At 45.0% G+C, this 24,733-nt stretch overlaps 1 protein-coding gene across 17 annotated transcripts in view; it reads right to left on the reverse strand.

The window, feature by feature from the left end:
* Positions 1-905: 905 nt before the first annotated feature.
* Positions 906-24,733, reverse strand: part of LOC129535564 (NBPF family member NBPF4-like) — a 203,223-nt gene continuing 179,395 nt past the window's right edge. For 16 of the 17 annotated variants that reach the window (XM_088835687.1, XM_088835685.1, XM_088835689.1 and 13 more), the window contains 12 exons: positions 23,606-23,820; positions 22,512-22,563; positions 18,055-18,269; positions 16,813-16,864; positions 15,716-15,930; positions 14,720-14,771; positions 13,917-14,092; positions 12,861-12,912; positions 11,894-12,060; positions 8,091-8,318; positions 5,915-6,113; positions 906-2,036 (listed from right to left, as the gene is read on the reverse strand). In XM_088835687.1, the coding sequence (XP_088691813.1) occupies positions 5,923-6,113; positions 8,091-8,318; positions 11,894-12,060; positions 12,861-12,912; positions 13,917-14,092; positions 14,720-14,771; positions 15,716-15,930; positions 16,813-16,864; positions 18,055-18,269; positions 22,512-22,563; positions 23,606-23,820 (1,615 nt within the window). In that variant the 3' untranslated portion in view covers positions 906-2,036; positions 5,915-5,922. Of the gene's footprint in view, positions 2,037-5,914; positions 6,114-8,090; positions 8,319-10,497; positions 10,940-11,893; positions 12,061-12,860; positions 12,913-13,916; positions 14,093-14,719; positions 14,772-15,715; positions 15,931-16,812; positions 16,865-18,054; positions 18,270-22,511; positions 22,564-23,605; positions 23,821-24,733 lie in introns of those variants that run through there. The other variant, XM_088835690.1, reaches the window with a different exon arrangement.

Below are 24,733 nucleotides of genomic sequence, written 5' to 3' on the forward strand. Positions count from 1 at the left end.
AATAAGGTAATAATACTATAGGTAAAGACAGAAAAAAAAGCAGAATAATGTCCTCCAGCATCACAGTAGTAAAAAGTTGAAGTTGATAGATAACATTTGAAACATATGCTTCAAATATTAGAAATGTGACAAAATACTAAAGGACTAATGTGTCAAAACTTTTAGTGCACTAACTAGCTATCCAGGCCTTCCAAAATGCCCAGCAAAAGACACACAGACACAAATATGCATACACAAAAAAAATAAACTAACAGAGAAAGAAACCCAGAAGATACAATCTACTACAAATGGGAAACATAGATGAAAAGATGTGAGAGGAGTTTAAGATACAAACTGAACAGGAGAAACAAAGGGGCTTCCCTGGTAGCTCCGCTGATAAAGAATCTGCCTGCGATTCAGGAGACCCCGGATCGATTCCTGGTTTTGTAGGATTCCCTGGAGAAGGGATCGGACACCCACTCCAGTATTCTTGGGCTTCCCTGGTGGAATCCGTCTGCAATGGTGACACCTGGGTTCCATCCTTGGGTTGGAAAGATCCCCTGAAGTAGAGCATGGCAACCCACTCCAATATTCTTGCCTGGAGAATCCCCATGGACACAGGAGCCTGGTGGGCTGCAGTCCATGGGGTTGCAAAGAGTCGGACACAACTGGCAACTAAGCACAGCACCGCACGTGAGAAACAAGAGTATTTATGTTATAAAAATCATGTTAATAATGGATTGTGGATGGGGGAAGGGTGGGAAGGAGATTCAAGAAGGAGGGAACATAGTTACACTTATGTTTTTTTCCCACTGCGGTGTGGCAAAACCAGCACTACACTGGAAAACAGTTATCCTCCAATTAAAAATAAATGCAAGAAAATCATGGATTATAACCCTGAACTTTAAAAAAGAACGAGTCTGCAGTGAAACACAAAAACATTTTTAATTATATGTTAGGGGTAGGGATTGTCTTTTCCACAGCACAAAGCTGGCAATACCACAGATATGATAATTGTCACACATCAGGGATCAATAAAGGGTGGTAAAATTTTTACAGAAAGAGCACCATAGAATACAATATTGATACACCCTCAAATACCACTAATCAAATTGCTCATTACAGACACAAAAGCCTGTCTTTTCAAGAACAGATCTTATAAGCCTCTGCATAACAGTGTTCAATGCAGAAATAATCATAGTGGGGACAGGTAAAGTGGACACTCTTAGCCTCCAACCAGGCTGCACTCGGAAGCACACAGCATGCACTAGATGGTGTTCTTGGCAAAAAGGGTTCACCGGAATTTAATCATCAGGCAATGATCAGACAGCTGCAAAATGGAGACCTTTCAGTAGACAACTGACCTGTCCTCTGCAAAGAAGTCAATGTCACGACCGTCAAAGACAACTACAAGAAGGTGAGGAGATGTTTGAGGTTCCGAAGGACTAAAGAGATAAAGCAACACGATCTTTTTAGTCCCTTGGGACCTAAAACATCTCTTCTCCTTTTTGTTGTCTTTTTGGTGCAAACATCGAACGTTTGAAGAAAGACAGGCCAGCTGTCTAGTTCAAAGGTCTCAATTCTGCAGTTATCTGATATCTACCTCAATATTAAACACAGGATAAACACTTTCAGCAAGAACAATGCGCAGTAAATGCTGTCTGCTTTGAGCACAGTCCATCCGGTGGCAAAGAATGACCGGGTTGATATGCTATCTTCTTTCAATTGTTCCCATGCTGGTGTGTGGAGGACGACTATTTAGAGGAGCAGTATTAAGGTCTTTCCAAACTGTGTGTCCATCAAAGCATTGATCACCTTACTGAGGATTACATTCGGAGGCTGATGACCGGGATTACTCGCATCAATTCTGTCCCTTGGAGTGTGGACAGTGGTTGTTGGTTGGGATGTTCATTCTCAGGAAAGGATCCCTCCAGTGTTGCTGAGGTTGAAATCGAGTTGCTGTTGTAGATTCTTTTTCATCAAATGGAAAAGGTAATTTTATAGTGTGGTTTCTCAAATCGACAACATCTTTTCTTAGTTCCTAAAGTAATTGATATCTGTGAAAGAGAGAGAGAGAGAAGAAACGTGAGTCTTCGTTAGGCCCTGCTGAGCCTGAAGGGATGGCCACATGGTGACTGGGGCCAGGGGCAGACAGAGCTCCTGTTGACAGGACGAGCTGAAGGGAGAGCCACAGGCTGGCTGGAGAGGAAAGTGAGATCCACGATTGAGAAGGAATACCTCCTTAAACTTTCATCTAGCCTGTGGTGCAGCATCTAAGGAACCCTGTCCTCACCCCACCTGTGCTTGGTGATATCTCAGCTCAGAGCTGCTTCAGAGTCTTAACTGGATCCCCGCCACTCAATCCTCAACAGTCATTGGACTCTTGATTCCCCTTCATCTGTATGCTTTCCCACATGTTCGGGGATGGACGTGCTGAGCATCCCTTATACACAGTTAGAAACAGACAGCTATGGGAGCAGAGGATCCTCAACTGAGAAAGACACCCTCTTCTACCTCTTCATCCCTGCCTTCTCAGGAGAAGCAGGGTCCTGGAGAGTCCTGGATGTGAGCACCAATAGGGACCTCAGAATGGATCCAAGTCCACTTCCATAATTGACAGAGGAGAGCTATGTTTTCAAAGGTCTAAGGACTATCCAAAACCACATGACTTGTTACTGACAGCCCAAGCCACAGGCCCTTCCTATATATTTGTGGGAAGGGAGAGGAGGAGAGGAAAGCTCCAATCTGGAGGAGTCAACAGTTAATAGAGGCTGTTTGGTCATCCTCCTGAACAGGAATAAGGCGTTCCAGGGAAATCCTGCTCCAAAGAGACTGAGGGATGAATGGAAAGAGGGGAAACTCAAAATAAAATTTGCAAAAAGAGAGCAGGGAGTGTAACTTTGTCTCAAGCCATTTGCATCCCCAAAATGTTATGAAGGTTATTCCATGCTGAATCTACTTTAAGGCATTTCTAGGAATATCGTTGACGTCTCAACAAATAAAACTCTGAAGTGAAAGAGCATTCAGTGTAGTTATACTAAAATCTCATCAGCTTTTTCTCAAACTTTTCTCAAAGAAAGATTCTCTACTAGTATTTTAAGCTACTGTATAGAAAAAAATCCAGAAGAACATCTACTTCTGCTTTCTTGACTAGGCCAAAGCCTTTGACTGTTTGGATCACAACAAACTATCGAAAATTCTTAAAGAGATGGAAATAACAGACCACCTTACCTGCCTCATGAAAAACCTGTATGCAGATCAAGAAGCAGCATTAGAACCGGACATGGAACACGGTCTGGTTCCAAATTGAGAAAGGAGTATGTCAAGCCTTTATACTGTCACCTTGATTCTTTAACTTTTATCCACAGTACATGATGCGAAATGCTGGGCTGGATGAAGCACAGCTGGAATCAAGATTGCCAAGAGAAATATCAATAAGCTGAGATATGCAGATGACACCACCCTTACAGCAGAAAGCAAAGAGGAACTAATGAGCCTCTTGATGAAAGTGAAGGAAGACGGAAAAGGGTAGCTTAAAACTAGGCATTCAAAAGAACGAAGATCACGGCATCTGGTCCCATCACTTCATGGCAAATAGATGGGGAAACAGTGGCTGACTTTATTTTTCTGGGCTCCAAAATCACTGCAGATGGTGACAGCAGCCATGAAATTAAAAGACGCTTACTCCTTGGAAGAAAAGTTATGATAAACTGAGATAGCATATTAAAAAGCAGAGACGTGACTTGCCAAAAAAGGCCCATCTAGTCAGTTATGGTTTTTCCAGTAGTCATGTATGGATGTGAGAGTTGGACCATAAAGAAAGCTGAGTGCCAAAGAATTGATGCTTTTGGACTGTGGGATTAGAGAAGACTCTTGAGTCCCTTGGGATGCAAGGAGATCCAACCAGTCCATCCGAAAGGAAATCAGTCCTGAATTTTCATTGGAAGGACTGATGCTGAAGCAGAAACTCCAATACTTTGGCCACCTGATGTGAAGAACTGACTCCTCAGAAAAGACCTTGATGCTGGGAAAGATTGAGGGCAGGAGGAGAAGGGGACAAAAGAGGATGAGATGGTTGGATGGCATCACCGACTCATGGACATGAATGAGAGCAAGCTCTGGGAGTTGGTGATGAACAGAGAAGCCCGGCGTGCTGCAGTCCATGGGGTCGCAAAGTTTGGACACAACGGAGCAACTGAACTGAACTGAGAGAAGGGGATGTAAAAGGACAAATATGGCAGGATAAGGCCTAACATTCATTATGGGGTTTTGGCATAAAGACTATATTCGATGAAAAAAAAAATTTGTTGCATCTGCTGTTCTGAGCCAGTTAGTAGTCTGCGAACATGTTTAGTGAATAGCTAACTGCAAGTTGCATTTTAACAGTAGAAAAGGAAATACTGAATTTTATTCTTGTGGCAAGGGGAGGGTCGATTTTATACTTTGGGGTCTATGTATTTTTGTTTGTTTGTTTTATTGTATCTTGTACCATGAAAATTGTGAGACACTGAATCCAGAGTGATTATCTATCACTCTAACTTAGCTATCTACGTCTCTTTTTTATTCTCTATCCTCTTCGCCAGGCTGTACAAAATATTTCTGTTGAGAGAAGAATGCAAATTCCCTTACTTGTTGTTATTCAGCTTTTTAGGAAGCAACCACTCATAGGCCATGCCATATTCGTTACTTATATCCTATCAGATCCACAGTCCTTCTAATCCTTGATGCATATTAGCAGAGCTTTGAAAGATACTGATATCCAAACCTCATCTCCAGAACTTTAAAATCAGAATTTCCTTGGATTGGGATACGGCATCCATGTCACCTCAAAACTCAACCCGTGTTCATTTTACAGTAGCACCATTTAGAACTACTCACCAGGCCTGCACTATTTCACATCTCTCTTTCTTTTCTCCTTCTAGTCCAATATGGATTTCTCTCCACTGGCCCCAAAGATCTTTTGGTCTTTCTGTTAGTCTCCTATGAATAATGGGCCTTCTCAATTGGATGGTCTGAAGCAATGATTATCTTGTATTCTTGTGTATCTCCCTGGGTCTTCATAAATGTGGCCCAAAGTTAATTCAGTCCAATGCTGTGCTACATGCCCTGGCCTCAGATTTCAACTCAGTTCATTTCTCTGGGCTTTTACTAATATGGGGAAGGAATAATGTGAGTAAAACTGGAGAGGTCTGAGTGCCTGTCCATCTCATGCTCTCTGTATTTTGAAATCCTGGCTTCTGTATCTCCTTTTCCCCAATGTCCCTTTAGGGAGCCATTTACTGTCCTCCACCTAATGCCAGCTCCAGGGAGTTCCTGGAAGCCCCCTGCACATTAGCAAAGTTCTGCCTATCAGAGGCTGAGGGGAATCATGACTCAGGCCAGTCCAGACTCCCACCTATGGCCCAGGTTCTTATTTTATTTTAGTAATCAAGGCTTTTTCCTTCAGTCTGGGATTTCTTATTCGGGTGGATAAGCTGAGGGGTAAGGGCTGTCCTAGGTTCATTTCTCCAGAAGCCAACTCACGTGCGAGTGATTCCTTAAGACGTGATCCTGAAAGAAAGAGGCAGTGGACTTGGAGGCAGGGGCAGGGAAAGTAAGGGAAGAAGCCAAGAATGTGTGTGACTTAAGGCCAATGTTTTCAGTGGCCTAAATGTTGCTATTCTGATGAGGAAGACCATGGATCTGGGCTTCCTGTGGCTAATAGGAAAGGTCAGAGGGCATATGAGGACGGTAGCAGTGGGAAAACATAGTGGTCAGAGCCTAACCAGGAGACTGAGACGGAGGGCACTGCAGGGTGGCCGCCCCCATGGAAAAGAGAGGAAAGACCACGCAGAGGCAGTGTCAGCTGCTGAGTGAGCACATGAGGAAGAGAAACGTTAGTGGGGGATTCAGCCACAGCAGACAAAGAGCACAAGGAAGGAGCGCACGGGGTTACCTCCGGCCCTAAGCCTGAAGGCCAGGGAATCTGCACGCTAGTCTCCACTTGCCAAACAGCAGTTTTCTTCTAATAATCTTCTGTTTCAGGACACTTAAGCCTTTAACCTTGTTACAGACTGGACGCTCATGAGTGCTTGCTGTGGAGCCCTCACCCTCCAGCTTGGGAGGGTTCTTCACTCTGATGGAAGCATCCAGCTCTGAAGATAAAACCACAGACAACAGGATCCATTGTTATTCATGATTTACAAAGACTCACTCCTTCACCCAAGAAGGACATCAGGTACAGAAAGTGTCCAGGAACAAGAAAGGCCATCTGAAAGCCCATGGGTAGGTGAAGACAATGGAGATATTTTTCTATTTTCTTTTTTGCTGATCTTCCTTATACTTCCCAGTATTGTTAAGTGTGCCACAGGGCCATAAATGAGCAAGAAAAATAAAATGGATGACAACAAAAAATTCCTAGGTAGAAAAGACAAAGGCAAGAAACTCCTACAGGATGCAGTTTGTACTGTTGGGAGGGAAGAGATGAAGCAAAGTCAAAGCTGAAGGAAAACCTCATGAGAGAAAAGAAATGGGGAAGTCTAAATTGGAAAACTTTTAAATGTGCATCAATATGCACTTCATATATATGTAAACAGGTTACTTATGATATTTATACATACTTTAAATAAGGCATAGACGATATGATAAAAATGGAAGAAACCTCACAAGTGAGTGTGTTTGTGATGGAATAAAAGAATGAAGGATTTGAGCTACTGAATGGATCGTTCTATTGGCTTCCTGATGAGTTGAATTTGGACAAGAAAATAGAAAAATAAGAAGAATGAGAAGAAGCTCGTTTGGTGACAGGAACTAGGAGATAAGGGGTGGGGGCCGGGGGGAGTCACAGTGTGACGGGGTGTGAACGTAAAGGGCATTAAAACTACCGTTTGCTGCAAAATCTGCTGTGAGGCCTGGATTTATGTTCAGGTCTCCATGGAAGGTGAGCAGGAAACAGAGTGACTGAGCCAGTGGAGTTCAGTCTTGGCTGAGAGTGTGGGAGGCCGAGCCCAAGAAAAAGAGAGACAAGAGGGAAGAGAAGACAATAAACACAAGACCTGGTGGCTCTTGTCCCGCTCCGCATCCCTGCCCTCCCTGAGCACTTTCCATGAGACTCTCCACGCTGCCACAGGGGCTCCTTCTCATCTCAGCGCCACCTGAGGACCTGGGTCTCTCCTCATCCTCAGACGAGGCCACGGCCTGAGGGAAGAGCGCCAGGCAGCGCCAGGCTCTAGAGGAGGATGTGGAGAGCAAAGGAGGGAAGGCTGAACACGTCCCAGGTGAAATGGATGTGAGGGTCTGAAAGCTCTTTTAAGGAAATTTGAGCAGAGGTGGACTCGGAGGAGATGAAAACTAGGAGACGGACATGGAGATGAGTGGAGAGAATGAATTAAACGAGTGTCATGAAAGAGACTGGCGGGTGTGCTTCAAGAATGAGGGCAGCGCATTCTTTTAAAACGAGGGGAAACTGAGGAAAGGAAACTGGATGTGAAAAGCAAACATGGGACTGAGTTGCAGGGCCAGTGTTGACACTCCTATGGAATGTTGCTGATACCCGCTAACTGAGAGCACCCAACGGGAGTAAATTGCCTTGATGACAGACGGTGAAAGGAGAGGAAAATACTGGCCAAGCTACTCTCTGAGGAAGCAGGGAAGATGGGGTCCAGAGAAAGTGGAGACCGTAGAGTTTATGCTTCCACAAGGAAGCAACCATTGTGCAATCATTTGGTAAGTGTTAAAGCACCAGAAAGACACAATGCTTAGATATTATATATTCATAGTGGGGATCAAACAAATTTTAGCGAATCAGATGCCCTGGATATTGTATTGTTTAAGATTCCCAACAATATGCAAAGGAGATAGAATTTCTCAAGAGTTCACATGAGGCACGAGAGAGGCAAATACCTAGGAAGATAAATAACTCGGCTCAGGTAAACAGGCAGGAATTTGCAGAACCAGGGCCTGAGGCTGAGCTGTCCTAAGTCCCAGGCTCTTGATCACCTCACTCTGTCAGAGTGTCACAGGTTTCAACTGGGCTGACCGCGGGCGTGGGAAAGCACTCTGCCTCCTCCACCCACAGCTTTGTGATGACCAGCACATGGACCAGAGCTTTGTATTCCCCTTTTCTTTCTTACCTAGAAAGAGTGGTCCTTGGTTTCCAGAGTCAGTGTTGGAGGTAAAGCCCCAGTTGGTGGAGGAAAGACCCAGCATAGCTTTGCTGTCACCACAGTCGAAATGCTGGTCCAGCTGGCACTGCAGACAATCGGTCACGTGGGTGCTTTTCTGAAGCTGTGCCTGTGAAGTTGGCACCTCTGACCCTGGGAAACTCACAGGTCCCTGGTGACAGTCCTCCCAGGTGTCACCTGAAAGTAAAGAGGGCTCAGTGGGACTAATGGAAGCTTTTTCTTGCTAAGCTCTCCCAGACACCCATTTCTGCTGTCCTAGCCCAAGAGTGAAACCAACCGATAACCCAGACAGCAAAGGCAGAGATCATTGTGAAGATGTCATATTTATGGCTGTGACTGGGGCGCTGAGAAGGCAGGTGTTGGGCTGTAATTTCTTGAAATGAGAGATCACCCACTTGAGTCTAGAGGGTTTGGGTGACAAAGGAGGTCAAGCCTCTTATTCTGTTCTTAGCCTTAGTCTTGTAGCCTAGAGAGAAGGTTCTCGACAAGCTTCTAGGCATGTGGGAGAAAGAGTTGTTGATATCTACCCACAGGAATAAAAGAACAGGGAGAGGCATTTGGCCTGAAGGCTTCAGGTACCACTAGAATTTTAGCTGAGAAAATACAGTACATTCCAGACCCTTGTGAACTTCCTTGCTTGAAATTTTGTCTACCCTTCTGCTCACCCGTACATGTGAATATAGAATAAAATCTATCACCACATGGGGCAGAGTGGGGATGGATGGTATAGCAGCTAGTATGAGTGGAGGAGAGGGCTGAGACCTTGTTGGAAACACCTTTGTGTCTCTTTAGAGAGATAATGTACGTACACTCCTTCAATACGCGTCCCTCTTCTGGTGCCTGGACGGTGCTCCTAATGAAATCTGCTCATATGTCTCCTGTGAAATGAGTACATATCCTCGGAACGTGGGCTAACCAAAGACATGAAGTACCCTCCTCTGGTCCAGGCCAGGCTCATGTGAGGTCACAGCCGCCAGGGCCTGCTCTCCTCTCACCTCCCTCTTGTGCAACCGCACCCTCACAAGGTTTGTTTCTTTAACTGTCTCTCATGTGTCTGTCATCTCTTCGTCTTCCAGAGAGCATCTGTGTCTGACTCTCATCAAAGATTCATCCAACCTCCTTCTAACTGCTTTCTCTGATTCAGTCCTCTCCACACTCTCAAAGGTCACCTGTCTTATCACCCCCAATCCTGTTTCATCACGTGCTCCTCAGTTTATGGAAATTCATCCTCCCTTCCCTGCTACACAAATCTGCCTCCTCACTCGCCTTTCCAGTGCTCTTGTCTCTAGTCCCTCTTTCTTCTGCATGTCACTTCCCACAGCTCCCTCTGCAAATCTTCCTAGGACTCAGGCTGGCCCCTTTCTGACCCCAGCCCTGTACCAGGAGCCTCTGTGAGCTTCCAGGGCTTTTGCCAAAAGCACTTCTCTCAGTCTGATGTACCCTTCATATTTCCACCAAGCGAAGTTCATTAATCGTTAATCATCATATTTTAGGACACTTAATCAGATTTGATGATAATTCACATTGGGCTGAAGGGAAAATCCCTGTACAATATTTGGTGGTTGAAAGAACTCTCAAAACTATGTATCCCGTTATTCTCCAATGTTATTTTGAATCAATGGCTAGGATTGTTTTTAATTATCATTGTGTAATTTCATCATCTAACTTTATTTGTCTTTCCTTGAGAATGGGTTTTATTAAACCAATGCTTTGAATATTCTTTGCAGTGACAGAATATAAAATAACCAAACATTGTATCAAACATCAACAACACTGCCCAATATTGTTAGTGTGGGGAGAAGCCTCCAATGGAAGATCAAGTTGTAATTTAAAAATCAAGTGTTTGGTTTCTGCAGGGTTTCTCCTTGTACAGAGAGGATGGGGTAGACCTGACTACCTGTACCCACATGGCTGCATAACAGCTATCCACACTGTCCTCAGGTTATCATGAGAATCAGGACACAGGATGGACCCCTGTAGAGTTTAGATATTCTATTCATTCATTTCAATCCATCTGTGGGGATTTGGCCTTTCCTGGCCCACTGTGAACAAGGAACTCCCACGACTGGGCCAAATCACACACTCAGACCATCTCAGAAACATATCTGAGACACATGGCTGAGCCTCACTCATCCTCTTCACAGGAACCCACCCCCGGCTGTCAGTGTTTCTGAGAAAGAGCTCCACAGTTTTAATGGCTTCAGCACAGCCAAATTCAAGGTCTACCTGGACCTGTCGTGATAGCAGGTGACCTGAGGGCAGGAGATGGGGAGAGGCGTGAACGCTCATCCTGGCTGATTCTCCAGAGAGAGCCCCTGGCTGGAGGAGCCGCTGGCTCTGCTCTTGGGACAGAGTGCACAGAGGCATCTGGAGCTGGCAGATCTGAGTGAGGGACCACAGGGGTGGTCCGCAGCCCTCTGGCAACTTTCTGCTGAAGATGAAGATAGTTGCAAAACATGTGGTTCAGGGCAAAGAGGAAAAGGTGGGCACCGTCTTCTCTCAGTCACTGATGCTCCGACTGCTGAGAGGAGAGGCCACAGCCTGAGCCAGGGAGTCAGGCCCTGGAGAGGCCAGTGTCCCACCTGCCAGTGACCAAGTGTCTGGGGCAAGTGAAGGGACCCGCTGAGCCTCAGTGCCCTGGGCTCCACTGTGAGACACCACACTACCTGAGAGGGCGTCTGGAGGGCTGAAGGGCTTACAGTGCACTTGGAGCTCGCCTAGGAAACAGCACAGCACACAAACAGGTGTTCCCTTCCAGGTTTGTGAACTACTGTGATCCTCAGAACGCCTTTGCTTCTCTGATCCTCAGGGAAGAATGGGAAATAAAGAAACTGCTACCAATGTGAAAAGGCAGCAGCTGACAGACGGACAACATTTATATGCCAAACATCGTTTTAAAAGAAGTTAGATAGAGTCTGATACATAATGGAATTTCTTCTGGTTTATCAAGATGATCTTATGAATCAAATTCCTAACAATGAAATGCTTCTGCTAAAGAAAAACTCAAGAAAAAATAGCCCAAGAAGGATTTCATACTAGGTTTTAATCTCCACACCCTATGAACTGCCACCCAAGGGGACCTGGCTCATAAGTAGGTCCATGCCACTATCAGACACACAGGTTATCGATAGTTTCCATGAGAATATTCCACTGAGATCACATAAAACACTGAAACTATAACCCATACATGGAAGACTCCTTGTTGCTGCACAAAGGATGAGACACAAGGGTGTTTCTAGACGATGGAAAAACAGAGACTGCTATTTGGCTTCATGGAAATTACAGGACATAGGCAGATTTTACGTTCAGGATCTAGTATCTAAATGCTTCAGAGGGAGGTAGGCAGCCCACAGGCAAGAGGCCGGAGCTGGGGAACAATAGAACATGCATTACAAATATGGAGCAGACTGCAATCATGAATGCAACGCCAGAGGCCTTGCCAGAAACTCCTCAAGAAACAAAATTAGCAACAAAATTTCACGAATATAAGGATTCTTCTCTTGATAAAAAGAGCTCTGTTACACAAATTCCTGCAGGTGAGACAGCGGTAGCTGAGATTCTGCCCTTATCCCTCCCCTGTCCCTCTCTGGTCTGATTTGATACCACAAGCCTGTGCTGATGAGATGAGGTCAGGTGACAGAGGGCAGTCTGGGGCAAGAAGAATGCAAAGGCTCGTGATGCCTTCTAAAAATTAAAACTGAGAACATAGTTCTAATCAACCTGAGCCTAAGAACCTGTCTGGGAGTACTCACCGTTTACATTGAGAGTCAAGAAAACTTCTCTACTCTCTGTTGGGAAGGAGGCACTTCTATAAGGATGACAGGAGCCTGCCAGATGATGGCCAGTAGAAGCAGCCAGATAACATTCATCCAGTGAGCCCGGCTGGACTTCAATCTCTTCTCCCACCAGCTGCTCCACGCTGAGATTTGTGGGGTTGGGAGGGCAGATGGTTGAACAAGAGGGATTAGTCAACCTGGAGCCATAGCTGGTTTTGATGGGAGGGGTAAGGGACAAGTTGCAAAAAACAAATGGGGAGTCCCCTTAAAGGGATGTATAAAAATACCCCACGGCAACAACCCAATCTGGGGCCTGAAGGCACTTGCAAAAGGAAAGGGAGAGCGAGTGAGGGAGAGTGAGCATCAGATGCTCTGAGCACAGAGAAGAAATGAGTTCGAGAGGAAGGAGACGGGCCCCCCCAGGACACATAGTCATGTCACACAAGTCCTCAGAACATCAGGGTAATTTCAAATACAGCATACATTTTTTTTTTTGAAATTTACATGCTTCATCCAAATGAACACTAACTCTGGCAGCATAATGGACTCCTAGACATCTTGTGTCTGCTAGACCAAGTTTTCTAATACTGCGATAAGACATGAGTATTTTTTCCAAGTTAATTTCCTTGCCATGAAATACCTGCCAAGGTCGTAACCCAGAGTGACAGAGGCAGATAAGTACTGCATGCTGGTTTTAATAAAAAGCAGAAAACAGAGGACTAAAAGAAATCCTGTGGCTGATCAGTAGCCCTGCTTCAACTGACTGCAAGTTACTCTAACTGAGAGGGACTCATAAAGGGTGAAAACAGACAGCCTTGGTACAGGGACAATTTGTGGTTGTCTGAATGGAAGAAACAGGCACGTTCAGCACTTTCCGATTCCCCTGCATGTGAGATGACCAGAGGTCACCACTGATGTCAGACCCATGTTTCTCCATACTTACCTAGAAGAGATGATGTCTTGATCTTCCTCGTCCTCAAGATCAGCAAGATTTTCTATGGATAAATTCAGACAAGTCAAACACTTAGCAGATCTCACTGTGTAAATTAATAGTCCACGGTCCAATACTGCCACGGGGACAACAATATCGGCAGTGAGATGATAGGCTATTTAAGAAGGATATTCCAGAAGCCTCAAGTTGGGTCTCTCAGATTCTCCTTGGTTTGCTTTCCTGAGCCATCAGGCAAGATCTCCCTGCCCTGGTAGATCCTCACCACAGTATTCTCTTCCAAGTCTGAGTAAAAAGATAAAGATTCATCTTCCCCACAGAGTCTGGGGAATAGCCCAACTGCATTCTAGCAGAATATTGTAATACTCAGGCTTTTCTCACCATATGCTGACTGCTTTATCAGAATGATGAGTGGAATGAACAAACCTCGAATCACATGAATCCTAGTTGTTCCACGGAAACTTCAGTCATTCATCGGGTGGGAAAATGCCAGGGTTCTGCTTTGCTTCATGGAAACATACAAGCAAGGTGATGGGAGGGCTATTTGCATCCTGGTGTCCAAATGATTGGTTTGCGAAGAAAGCAATTTAGACGAGACAAACACTGGGGATGACAGCAGTGACACCAGGGAAGCAACAAATAATTAAGGCTGCTAACACCCCTAGAAAGGCACAGAAATTCCAGGGACACTTTGGGTATGAAAATGGGGGCAATGTAGGCAAGAAGAGACATTTCATGGGAATCAGGAAAAAATACAGTCATCTCCGGACACTTGCACTCAAACAAGGGAGTGAGTGTGTCACAGCAGCCTTGCATCCATGATCGAACTTGGGGCCTGGCCCACAGGCTTCACCTGAATGAAGAAGACAGCACAGCTCCCAGACTCACCTGAGGTCTGTACTTAAAACTCTACCACAGAGTCTGATTCTAATCACCGTCTACAGAGCTTCCAACAGGGAGGACAAATCTCAGCACCCCAGAAGCGAGGAGTACAGAGCGTACAGTCTACCTGGGCGTCCAGGTGGAGTTCCATCACAAGAAAATACTCACTGGTTACATCCCGGCCATGAGAGACATCCACGCCCTCAAGTGAGAAGACAGCAGCACTCCTATAAGGCCAGAAGGAGTCTGAGAGGCTAGGAAGAACCGAGTAAGTCAGAGCATATTCATGCAGAGAGTCCCCTGGGACACCGTTCTCTCTCAGCTGTGGCAGCTGTCTGCTGAACCTGGTGGAGGAGGGAGGGCAGACGATTAAGACAAGATGATGAGAAGCTGTGCAGTCCTATCTGGTTCTGATGGAATGTTTGCGTGGTGAAGCACTCCGAGGGTCCGATCCATTAGAGAGAAAACTCTGTGTGTGAGACACAGCGAGGCTGACAGGGCAGAAGAAAGGAAGAACAGCAGGTGCTCTGTGCTCCGGCCAAATGACAGGCTGATGAACAGACTGAATTCCCTCTGATGGAGCAGTCCCGCCTCACACACAGGGACACAGAACAGTGGCTTTCACACTTCCATTCACATTGCATTGACACTACTGTGACACACATGCCAGCACACTAACACAAACAGAAAGCAGATACACATCTCACTCTAAAACCACCCCTGCGGTAAAAATTGATGCAAAAAACCATTCTGACTTAGGTCCCCTGGGTCAACTCACTTGGGTTTTAAACTTGACAAGTAAATAAGAAATGGGAAACAATAGAAGTACCACAATGAGAACGCTATGAGAAAGGATAATAGTGGTGGGCAAAACTGATAACACAGTATATTCAGCACTTCCTGTTTTTCCCTGGATCAGAGGTCTGCAGAGGTCATCACTGTGCAAAGAGCCCACAGAGATTCAGAATTACCTCTGGGCAACCACCTCTGGTCCTTTCAGGTCATCGAGATCATTCCGGTTTTCTGTAAATAAATTAACAGGAGAGTTATATCAGACAAATTCCCTTCACAAATGCCCAAACCTGTACCTATCTTCACATGTGGGAACAGGCTATTGAGACAGAAATAATCCAGGAGACCCTAGAAATAGCCTCAGAAGGCGGCACTGGGTTTCCATCTTGAGCTATTGGACAAATTTCCTTGATATGATATGTCATTCGCAGAGTATCCTGGTCCTGAGTCTGTGCAAATAGCTAAATGCATCCTTTTACTCACAGTTCCTGGGGAACAGCTAAGGTACATCCTCAGCCTGCTATAATACTCAGGGTTTTTCATCTGAAATGCTGTTTCCTAATGGGGTAAGTGATTATACACTAAGATTAAATGGGAGTAGAATCCACACACCATCAAGTCAAATGAAACTCAAAGATGAAAACAGTGGCCATTCATCAGGTTGGGAAGTTCCAGGGCCCTGCCTTACCTCAGAGAATCATACCAAAAGATGACGGTGTGGCTTATTTCTGGTTTCAGAAGACTTCGAACAAGTAAGTCAAAGGAAAAGAGAGAGACTATGGGTTGACAGAAGTGAACCAAAGTAGTGGCATCTCCAAAGATATAAACAAGACGGCCAAAAGCCTTGGACAGGGGTAGGAACTCAGGGACATTACCCGGAAATGAAAATTCAAGCATTTCATGGGAGATAAGAGGTCCATTCAAAGTTAGGAAGCCTGAAAGGGACCTCCTGTGCCACAACTGCTGAGGGACACGTGAGTCTGGCAGGACCGCCTTGGGTAGAGTGGTTCCCCACAGGGACAACTGTGACTGGGAACTGAGCAAAGTCCGTTCACAGAATGTTTCATTGTAAATGCAGTGAGTCTGGTTCAAATCAGGCTTCAGTATGGAAGCACAGGGTCTATCAAAGGGGGCTAATTCTCCCAGAGTAGACTAACAGATATATTGAAGACTACCTGGGAGACCAGTTGGAATTTCATCCTCTTCAGCATGAGAGCAACCACAGGCTCCGTCCACGGCAGACGCCACATTCTCTTCATCAAATGCAAATTTTCCATCACTGTAAGGCTGGTTGCAGGCAGAACCTTCCTGGAGAGTTGAAGGTACTGAAACACATTCATCTTGGGGTTGCTGGAACACCACCTTCTTTTCATCATCTTGCAAGTTCACGCTGTGTCAGATGGAGAAGGGATGACAGAAGATTAAGAGGATTTCACCCCAAGCCATCTGACTGGTTTTGCTGACAGGCATTGAGAGTGGTCACAGAAAGCAAAAGGGCAGGCCCCTTAAGGAGGGAAGTAACTCCTCCTGATGTGGAGTGGAGGGTGGCTGACATGGGGTGGGAGACAGACAGCAGGTTCTCTGGGCACTGGGCACACAACCAGCAGTTGAACAAGGAGACGGAATTTTCCCTACATGCTAACGTCATGGTCCCCAGCACACACAGAATACTGGGACAGTGGTTCAGACTTTTCTGCACACACTATGTTGACTGGATAGCCTGTGTCCAAGTGAACACAGCTTTTAAGAAGTTAAAGATTTGTTTGACTTTCGACTCTATTTCATTTAATTTTAAACTTTTGATTTGCACAAATATGACTTCAAAATCAGTTTTTCAGAGTTGGAGAAAAAAGTGTTGCTGACTAGATATTCTGCTTTCAAGAAGTATTTTTTCAATATTCTCTTGTAATATGAATACTGTTCTATTTTCTTCCCTTGAAATCCAATATTTACCAACATGCTGATGCCAAACCAGTGCAAGACCCATAGGATCTCACCCTACTTTAACCACTCAGGGGAAAACACATGAATATGGGAACGCCCAGGTTTAGTTATTTCACCTGGGTCAACTCACTGGACATTACTCAACTTGAGGGATTAGAAAATGGAAATGCACAAACTTGGGAAGCATAAATAGACAACACTGTTAAAGAGATAATTGCTGTTGAATGAAAGGATGAAAGAGTTCCATAGAGTACTTTCTCTTTTTCTCTGGATCTGAGGTCTCCTGCTGTCACCACTGACATTCACAGCCCACAGATCTTCAAATTACCTGGGAAACGTGAGCTCTTGTCCACTCACTTGCTTGTGATAATTTTCATTGTCTGGTAGGAATTTCAGAGACAGAAGGTCATAATAAGCAAATCAGACCTCGCATATATGTACTCAGTAAATACATGTACAACAAGGACATTAAAATTCTCATTGGAAGAACATAAGTCTTCAGCAAGGATATTCTAGGACACTTAAGTCTGATGAGAATGAGACTGGACTGCTTCCAGACCCATCGAGGAAATTTGCTGCTTGATGTGGTATCTCTCCCAACATCCTTTGTTCTGAGTCTGTATAAGCAGTAAAAATGTATTTACTAGAGATGCTAGAAAATGAGCTGTTATGTTCTAGAATTATTTCTATAGTACTGCTTAATCCCATCAGATTACGTGGTTGTTGATGGTTTAGAGGAATTTATACTTGAGACTAGAGTGATGGGTGAATTGTGAAAGGGTTAGCCACTCAGTAGTGTCTGTCTCCTTGTGACCATATGGACTACAGCCCACCAGGGTCCTCTGTCCATGGAATTCTCCACACAAGAATACTAGAGTGTGTGCCATTCTCTTCTCCAGAGGATCTTCATGATTCAGGGATTGAACCTGGGTCTCCTGCATTGCGGGCAGATTCTTTACCATCTGAGCCACCAGGGAAGCCCAGTGAATTGTATTAACCTTCAAATCAAAAAGAATCTTTGGTGCCATTCAAGGCTGGAGGAACTGCCAGAGCCCAGCCTTGCTTCATGGAAACATCCAAGCAAGGCAATGGTACAAGTATATCTGTCTTGGTGTTCAGATGGCATGTTAGCTAAGACCTGCCAACATCGAGAAAAGGGGGACTGGGGCTGAGAGCGGTCAAATAAAACCTGGAAATCAGCTCTCCTTATAAAGAGGCGAGTCTGTCATCATTTCTGGAGAGGCCAGCAACATTTACAAAAATCAGATCATTGCAGCTAACAACACGCTGGCTCCACACTAGTTCTGACAGACACCTCCTGTGGATTTGCAGCTGAGGTGGGTGAGCGTTGTCACAAGTGATTTGGGTCGAATGCCTGACACTGGGGTCAGGGTGACAGAGACAAGCCTGGAGCAAAAAAAGAATGAAAGCTCCCTGACCCACCTGTTGTCTGTGTTCCATAACAGACCCTTGTCCCTGGTTGCAACGAAGATGTGTCTATGCAACCTGTCCTCAGAGATGACCTTCCTTGGTCTACAGAGCATGTGAGGACAAATAATACAGGGGTTACCTGAGATATTGGTTGGCATTTCATCTTCTTGAGCATAAGAGCAACCACAGGCTCCATCCGGACCAAGGTCTACTTCCAGTTCATTAAATTTAAGTTTGTCATTACTGTAAGGCTGGTGGCTGTCAGAACTTCCTTGGAGAACTGAAGGCATCAAAACACATTCATCCTTGCATTCTTCAGGCACGTCTTTCTTTTCAACCTCCTGCAGCTCCACGCTGTGCCAGATGGGAAAGGAATGACAGAAAATTAAGTGAAGAAGATCTGACTGCAAGCCATTCTGGCTGGTTTTGACAGGAGGCATGGGGCGTGGTCACAGAGGGTAAAAGAGCAGGCCCCTTAAAGAGAGAAGGAACTATCCTCTCTTATATGAAGTGAAGTGTGTCTGTCTGTCTGGGGATGGGAGAGGCGGAGAAGCAGGTACCCTACACACCGGCCACAAACCTCTGATGAGGAAGGAGACTCAACCATCCCAGGAGGGTCCTTTCAGGAACAGGAAGCACAAAGGAACTTCCACAAGTGCTTCCACTGGGTCCTAAGTCATGTTGAATTTAAGACAAAGTAGGCAAGTGAATAAGGGCTTCCCCAGTGGCTCAGTGGTAAAGGATCTGCCTGCCCATGCAGGACATGCGGCTTCGTCCGTGGGCCAGGAAGAGCCCTTGGAGAAGGAAATGGCAACCCACTCCAGGATTCTTGGTGGGAAAATGCCATGGACAGAGGAGCCTGGTATACTGCAGTCCGTGGGGGTCACAAAGATTCAGCGATGACTGAGCAAGTGAGCATGCACAGTGAAGTGAATACAGATATTAAAGCTTTATAAACTCTCTGAGATCCTCTACCTTCTCTTTAGTAATTGAAAGGCCTCCAAGGCCTCTTTCACTTACTATTGTCACAGACAACCAATTTTTGGAGGGACAGTTGTCCTGGGGTTTAATTTTTCTAGTTGCTTCTCTACTCATTCCTTTGCTACTTACCTTCCTTCCAAGTATCCAAAACAACTGTGTAGAAATAGATATTTATCTCACTTGGACTTACTTTAGAAGAGAACAGAGGCTCTCTTTGTGTATAGGAAATCCTAAGGGTGTGCATTCACCTTGGGTCATACATACAAGTAGCCAGAAAGACAACAGACTCAAGTTACAGGTTCATTTCCATGTGGGTTGAGTGAAGTAAATTAATACCATGTGCAGTTGTGCTTATACTTACATCTGGCATGTCACTCTCTTGAGTTACTTAGTGTTCTTTTGTGACCCTGTCCATATTTTCCCTACACATTACCAGCTCCTGATAGACAGCCTGAAAACCACAATCACAGAAAACTAACCAATCTAATCACATGGAAAACAGCATTGTCTAACTCAATGAAACTATGAACCACGCTGTGTCGGGTTATGGTGGAGAGTTGTGACAAAATGTGTTCCACTGGAGAAGGGAATGGCAGACCACTTCAGTATTCTTGCCTTGAGAACCCCATGAACAATATGCAAAGGCAAAAAGATAGGACACTGAAAGATGAACTCCCCGGGTGGGTAGGTGCCCAATATGCTCCTGGAGATCAGTGGAGAAATCACTCCAGAAAGTATGAAGAGATGAGCCAAAGCAAAAACAACAACCCAGCTGTGGATGTGACTGATGCTAGAAGCAAGGTCCGATGCTGTAAAGAACAATACTGCATAGGAACCTGGAATGTTAGGTCCATGATTCAAGACACATTGGAAGTGGTCAAACAGGAGATGGCAAGAGTGAACGTCAACATTTTAGGAATCAGAGACCTAAAATGGACTGGCATGGATGAATTTAATTCAGATGATTATTATATCTACTACTGTGGGCAAGAATCCCTTAGAAGAAATGAAGTAGCCATCATAGTTAACAAAAGAGTCCGAAATGCAGTACTTGGATGCAAGCTCAAAAATGACAGAATGATCTCTGTTCATTTCCAAGGAAAATGATTCAATATCACGGTAATCCAAGTCTATGCCCCGGTCAATAATGCTCAAGAAGCTGAAGTAGAACGGTTCTATGAAGACCTACAAGACCTTCTAGAACTAAAACCCATAAAATATGTCCTTTTCATTATAGGGGACTGGAATGCAAAAGTAGGAAGTCAAGAAACACCTGGAGTAACAGGTAAATTTGACCTTGGAGTACAGGGCAAAGGCTAACAGAGTTTTGCCAAGAGAATGCACTGGTCATAGCAACACCCTCTTTCAACAACTCAAGTGAAGACTCTACACATGGACATCAGCAGATGCTCGACACCAAAATCAGATCGATGATACTCTTTGCAGCCAGAACAGGAGAAGTTCTATATAGTCAGCAAAAAGAAGACCGGCAGCTGACTGTGGCTCAGATCATGACGCCCTTATTGCCAAATTCAGACTTAAATTGAAGCAAGTAGGGAAAACCACTAGACCATTCAGGTATGACCCAAATCATATCCCTTATGATTATACAGTGGAGGTGAGAAATAGGTTTAAGGGACTAGATCTGATCGAGTGCCTGATGAACTATGGATGGAGGTTTGTGACATTGTACAGGAGACAAGGATCAATACTATCCCCAAGAAAAAGAAATGCAAAAGAAGCAAAATGGCTCTCTGAGGAGGTATTACAAATTGCTGTGAAAAGAAGAGAAGCGAAAAGCAAAGGAGAAAAGAAGAGATATACCCATTTGAATGCAGAGTTCCAAAGAACAGCAAGGAGAGATAAGAAAGCCTTCCTCAGTGATCAAAGCAAAGAAATGGAGGAAAACAATAGAATGGGAAAGACTGGAGATCTCTTCAAGAATATGAGAGATACCAAGGGAATATTTCATGCAAAGATGGGCTCGATAACGGACAGAAATGGTATGGACCTAACAGAAGCAGAAGATATTAAGAAGAGGTGGCAACAATACACAGAGAGGAACTATACAAAAATGATTTTCACGATCCAGATAACCACGACTGTGTATTCACTCACCTAGAGCCAGACATCCTGGAATGTGAAGTCAACTGGGCCTTAGGAAGCATCACTACAAACAAAACTGGTGGAGGTGATGGGATTCCTGTTGAGCTATTTCAAATCCTAAAAGATAACGCTGTGAAAGTGCTGCACTCAATATGCCAGCAAATTTGGAAAACTCAGCAGTGGCCACAGGACTGGAAAAGGTCATTTTTCATTCCAATCCCAAAGAAAGGCAATGCCAGAGAATGCTCAAACTACTGCGCAATTGCACTCATTTCACATGCTAGTAAAGAAATGCTCAAAAATCTCCTAGCCAGGCTGCAATAATATGTGAACCATGAACTTCCAGATGTGCAAGCTGGGATTAGAAAAGGCAAAGGAACCAGGAATCAAATTGCCAACATCCGTTGGATCATCAAAAACACAAGAGAGTTCCAGAAAAACATCTACTTATGCGTTACGGACTATGCCTTTGACTGTGTGCATCACCACAGACTGGAAAATTTTGAAAGAGATGGGAATACCAGACATGACCTGCCTCTTGAGAAATCTGTATGCAGGTCAGGAAGCAACAGTTAGAACTGGACATAAAGCAACAGACTATTTCCAAATAGGAAAAGGAGTATGTCAAGGCTGTATATCGTCACCCTGTTTATTTAACTTACATGCAGAGTACATCATGAGAAACACTGGGCTGGATGAAGCACAAGCTGGAATCAAGATTGCCAAGAGAAATATCAATAACCTCGGATATGCAGATGACACCATCCGTACGGCAGAAAGCAAAGAAGAACTGAAGTACCTCTTGATGAACGTGAAAGAGGAGAGTGAAAAGGTTGGCTAAAGCTCAACATTCAGAAAACTAAGACCATGGCATCTGGTCCCTTCGTTTCATGGCAAATAGATTGGGAGACAGTGGAACCACTGGCAGACTTCTTTTGGAGGGCTCCAAAATCACTGCAGATGGTGATTGCAGCCATGAAATTAAAAGATGCTTACTCCTTGGAAGAAAAGTTATGACAAACCTAGACAGTATACTTTGCCAACAAAGGTCCATGTTGTCAAGGCTATGGTTTTTCCAGTAGTCATGTATGGATGTGGAGGTTGGACTATAAAGAGATCTGAATGCCAAGGAACTGATACTTTTGAACTGTGGTGTTGGAGAAGACCCTTGAGAGTCCCTTGGACTGCAAGGAGATCCAACCAGTCCATCCCAAAGGGAATCAGTCCTGAATATTCACTGGAAGGACTGGTGTTGAGGCTGAAACTCCAATACTTTGGCCATCTGATGCGAACATCTGACTCATTGGAAAAGACCCTGATGCTGTGAAAGACTGAAGGCTGGAGAAGGGGATGAGATGGTTGGATAGTATCACCGACTCAATGGACATGAGTTTGAGTAAACTCTGGGAGTTGGTGACGGACAGGGAGGCCTGGTGTGCTGCAGTCCATGGGGTCACAAACAGTCGGACATGACTGAGGGACTGAGCTGAATGGATAGTGAATTGTTACCTGAGGGTTAGTGTTTCTTGTGCTTGTTCATCGTCTTCATCTTCATAAATTTCTGCAAACAAAATCAAAAATATCCAGTCAGCCTCTAGTCACTTCTCCCACTGCAAACACAGGGACTCATATGGTCACAGAGGCATAAATATCTATGTGTGATTTAATACTGTACGGAAGTTTTAATGTATTGTCTTTAAAAAACTGCTCAAGCATAGATTTCTGATCCAACAGGCAGTCTCTTTCTAAACTGGTAGATCATCCTCAGGACACCTTCTGCTTGAAATTGCGCAAACATTTGAACTGTCTTTTCTTCCTTATATCACCTCACATTGTCCACCTTCCATCTCCACTCCTGCAAATGTATCGTCCATCCTGCCACAAATTCCGCCAAAGACACAGCCTCCATAAACCTTCTCAGGTCTCACAAGGTGCCCTCCTTTCTCTAAGCAGAACAACCACGTCCCACATCCCTCCATCTGGGAACATCCTGGCTCTTCAAGGGGAATCTCTGGGAAAGTCTCTCCATGGAAAGTGAGTGCTCCAGTTTAAATCATTTTCCCAGCACCAAGTCCAACTCTATCAAGTACCGAAACCAACACGACAAAGTGAACGGTTTTCTTTTTTCTGCAGTATATTTGTAAATATTCCCAAATTTAATCATTATAGCTACCATCAACAGATTATTCATCCATTTTACAGATGAGAAAACAGTTACTAACATGACAAAAATCAATCATTCTCACATAGTTAAACACACAGCACTCAGCCTGGAACCTGGGAACTTCCAAGCTTCATCTAGGGCTCTTTTCACTCTCACAAGCTGCCTCCTGTCACCTCCTCCATTCTGGGCTTTAATGCTGGCTGGATGTTGCCTCCTGCCCCAGTGGCCATGGTCCATCAGGGAGGAAGCAGACCATTGGGATACAGTGACCTCCACCCTGTGCATTTCTCCTCTGTCCTCTTAGACAATCCTGCTCCTACATAGCCCCACATAGGACATGAAACAGGAAAGCTGATAAACATTCCTAGTGGAGGGGTTCATCTTATCTACTGGGGACCTAGGAGAGGATCAGTGCTATCAGGGCCTGTGGCCCCCTCACCTGGGCTGAACTTGCAGGCAAGGCGCTCTGCCAGTCGGTATCCCTCAGACAGGCTCTCTCGGAAGCCCTTTCCCTGGTGGTTGTCCAGGTCATTGTGGGTGAGGAGGTCCTTGAGGCGCTGCTTGAGCAGGACAGAGTCATCTTTCCCATCCCGTAGTGTCTGCCGTAACTGGGTCAGCTCTCGTGCCTGACTTCGAATTAGGACAACACACGTCCTAGGTGGAAAAGAAGACACAATTGTAAAAGGCAAAGAGTTAGATGAAAGACAGGGATTTCAGTGAGAACATCCCCAAGGAGACCTCGAAACAGAATTCTGGCACATATCTGATAACCGGCTCAGTCACTCAGTCGGGTCCGATTCTTGTGACCCAATGGACTGCACCAGTCTCCTCTGCCCATCGGGTCATCTTGCCAAGAATACTGGAGTGGGTTGCCATTTCCTACTCCATATCTGATGACTGGCCTTTGTCAAAGAGAAAGAAGGTAAACAAAGGTTTCCTCTGCATCAGAGTGTACTCCTGCAAGATTCCGTGACATTCCAGTCATCTTGTCTTTCTATGAAGATAACCTAATGTCTTCCCTGGTGGCTCAGCTGGTAAGGAACCTGACTGACAATTCAGAAAACACCAGAGATGCAGGTTTGATCCCTGAGTCGGGAACATTCCCTGGAGAAGGAAATGGCAACTCATTCCAGTCTTCTTGCCTGGAAACTTCATGGACAGGGGAGCCTGGTGGGGTATAGTCCATGGGGTCATAAAGAGCCAGACACTATCGAGTTACACGCATGCATCAGTGGCTTCCTAAATCTGCATCATGAAGATGTCTCTTCGGGTCCTCACTCGGCCATGCCCATTTCAGTAAAAAATCCACAGAGTATTTTCTGTATTTCTGATGTGGCAACACAAAGTACTGTCCAGTGAATGACACACAGCCAGTCACAGAGTTTGGACAAGCATAGCTGGTGTGAATTGGAAAGAACATAAGAATGACGGGGTCAAGAAAGCATTTTAGGATGTAGTCAGTCAGGAGGGGGGTGTGATTAAAGGCAAATAAGGTGCCAACGGCACAACATTGTGAATGAGCTAGTGCCACTGGTTCACTTGAACGCAGCGAATCTCATGATGTGAT

Source organism: Moschus berezovskii, chromosome 4, assembly GCF_049115385.1.
Source record: "Moschus berezovskii isolate FMDL1 chromosome 4, NW_MosBer_1.0, whole genome shotgun sequence".
NCBI lineage: Eukaryota > Metazoa > Chordata > Mammalia > Artiodactyla > Moschidae > Moschus > Moschus berezovskii.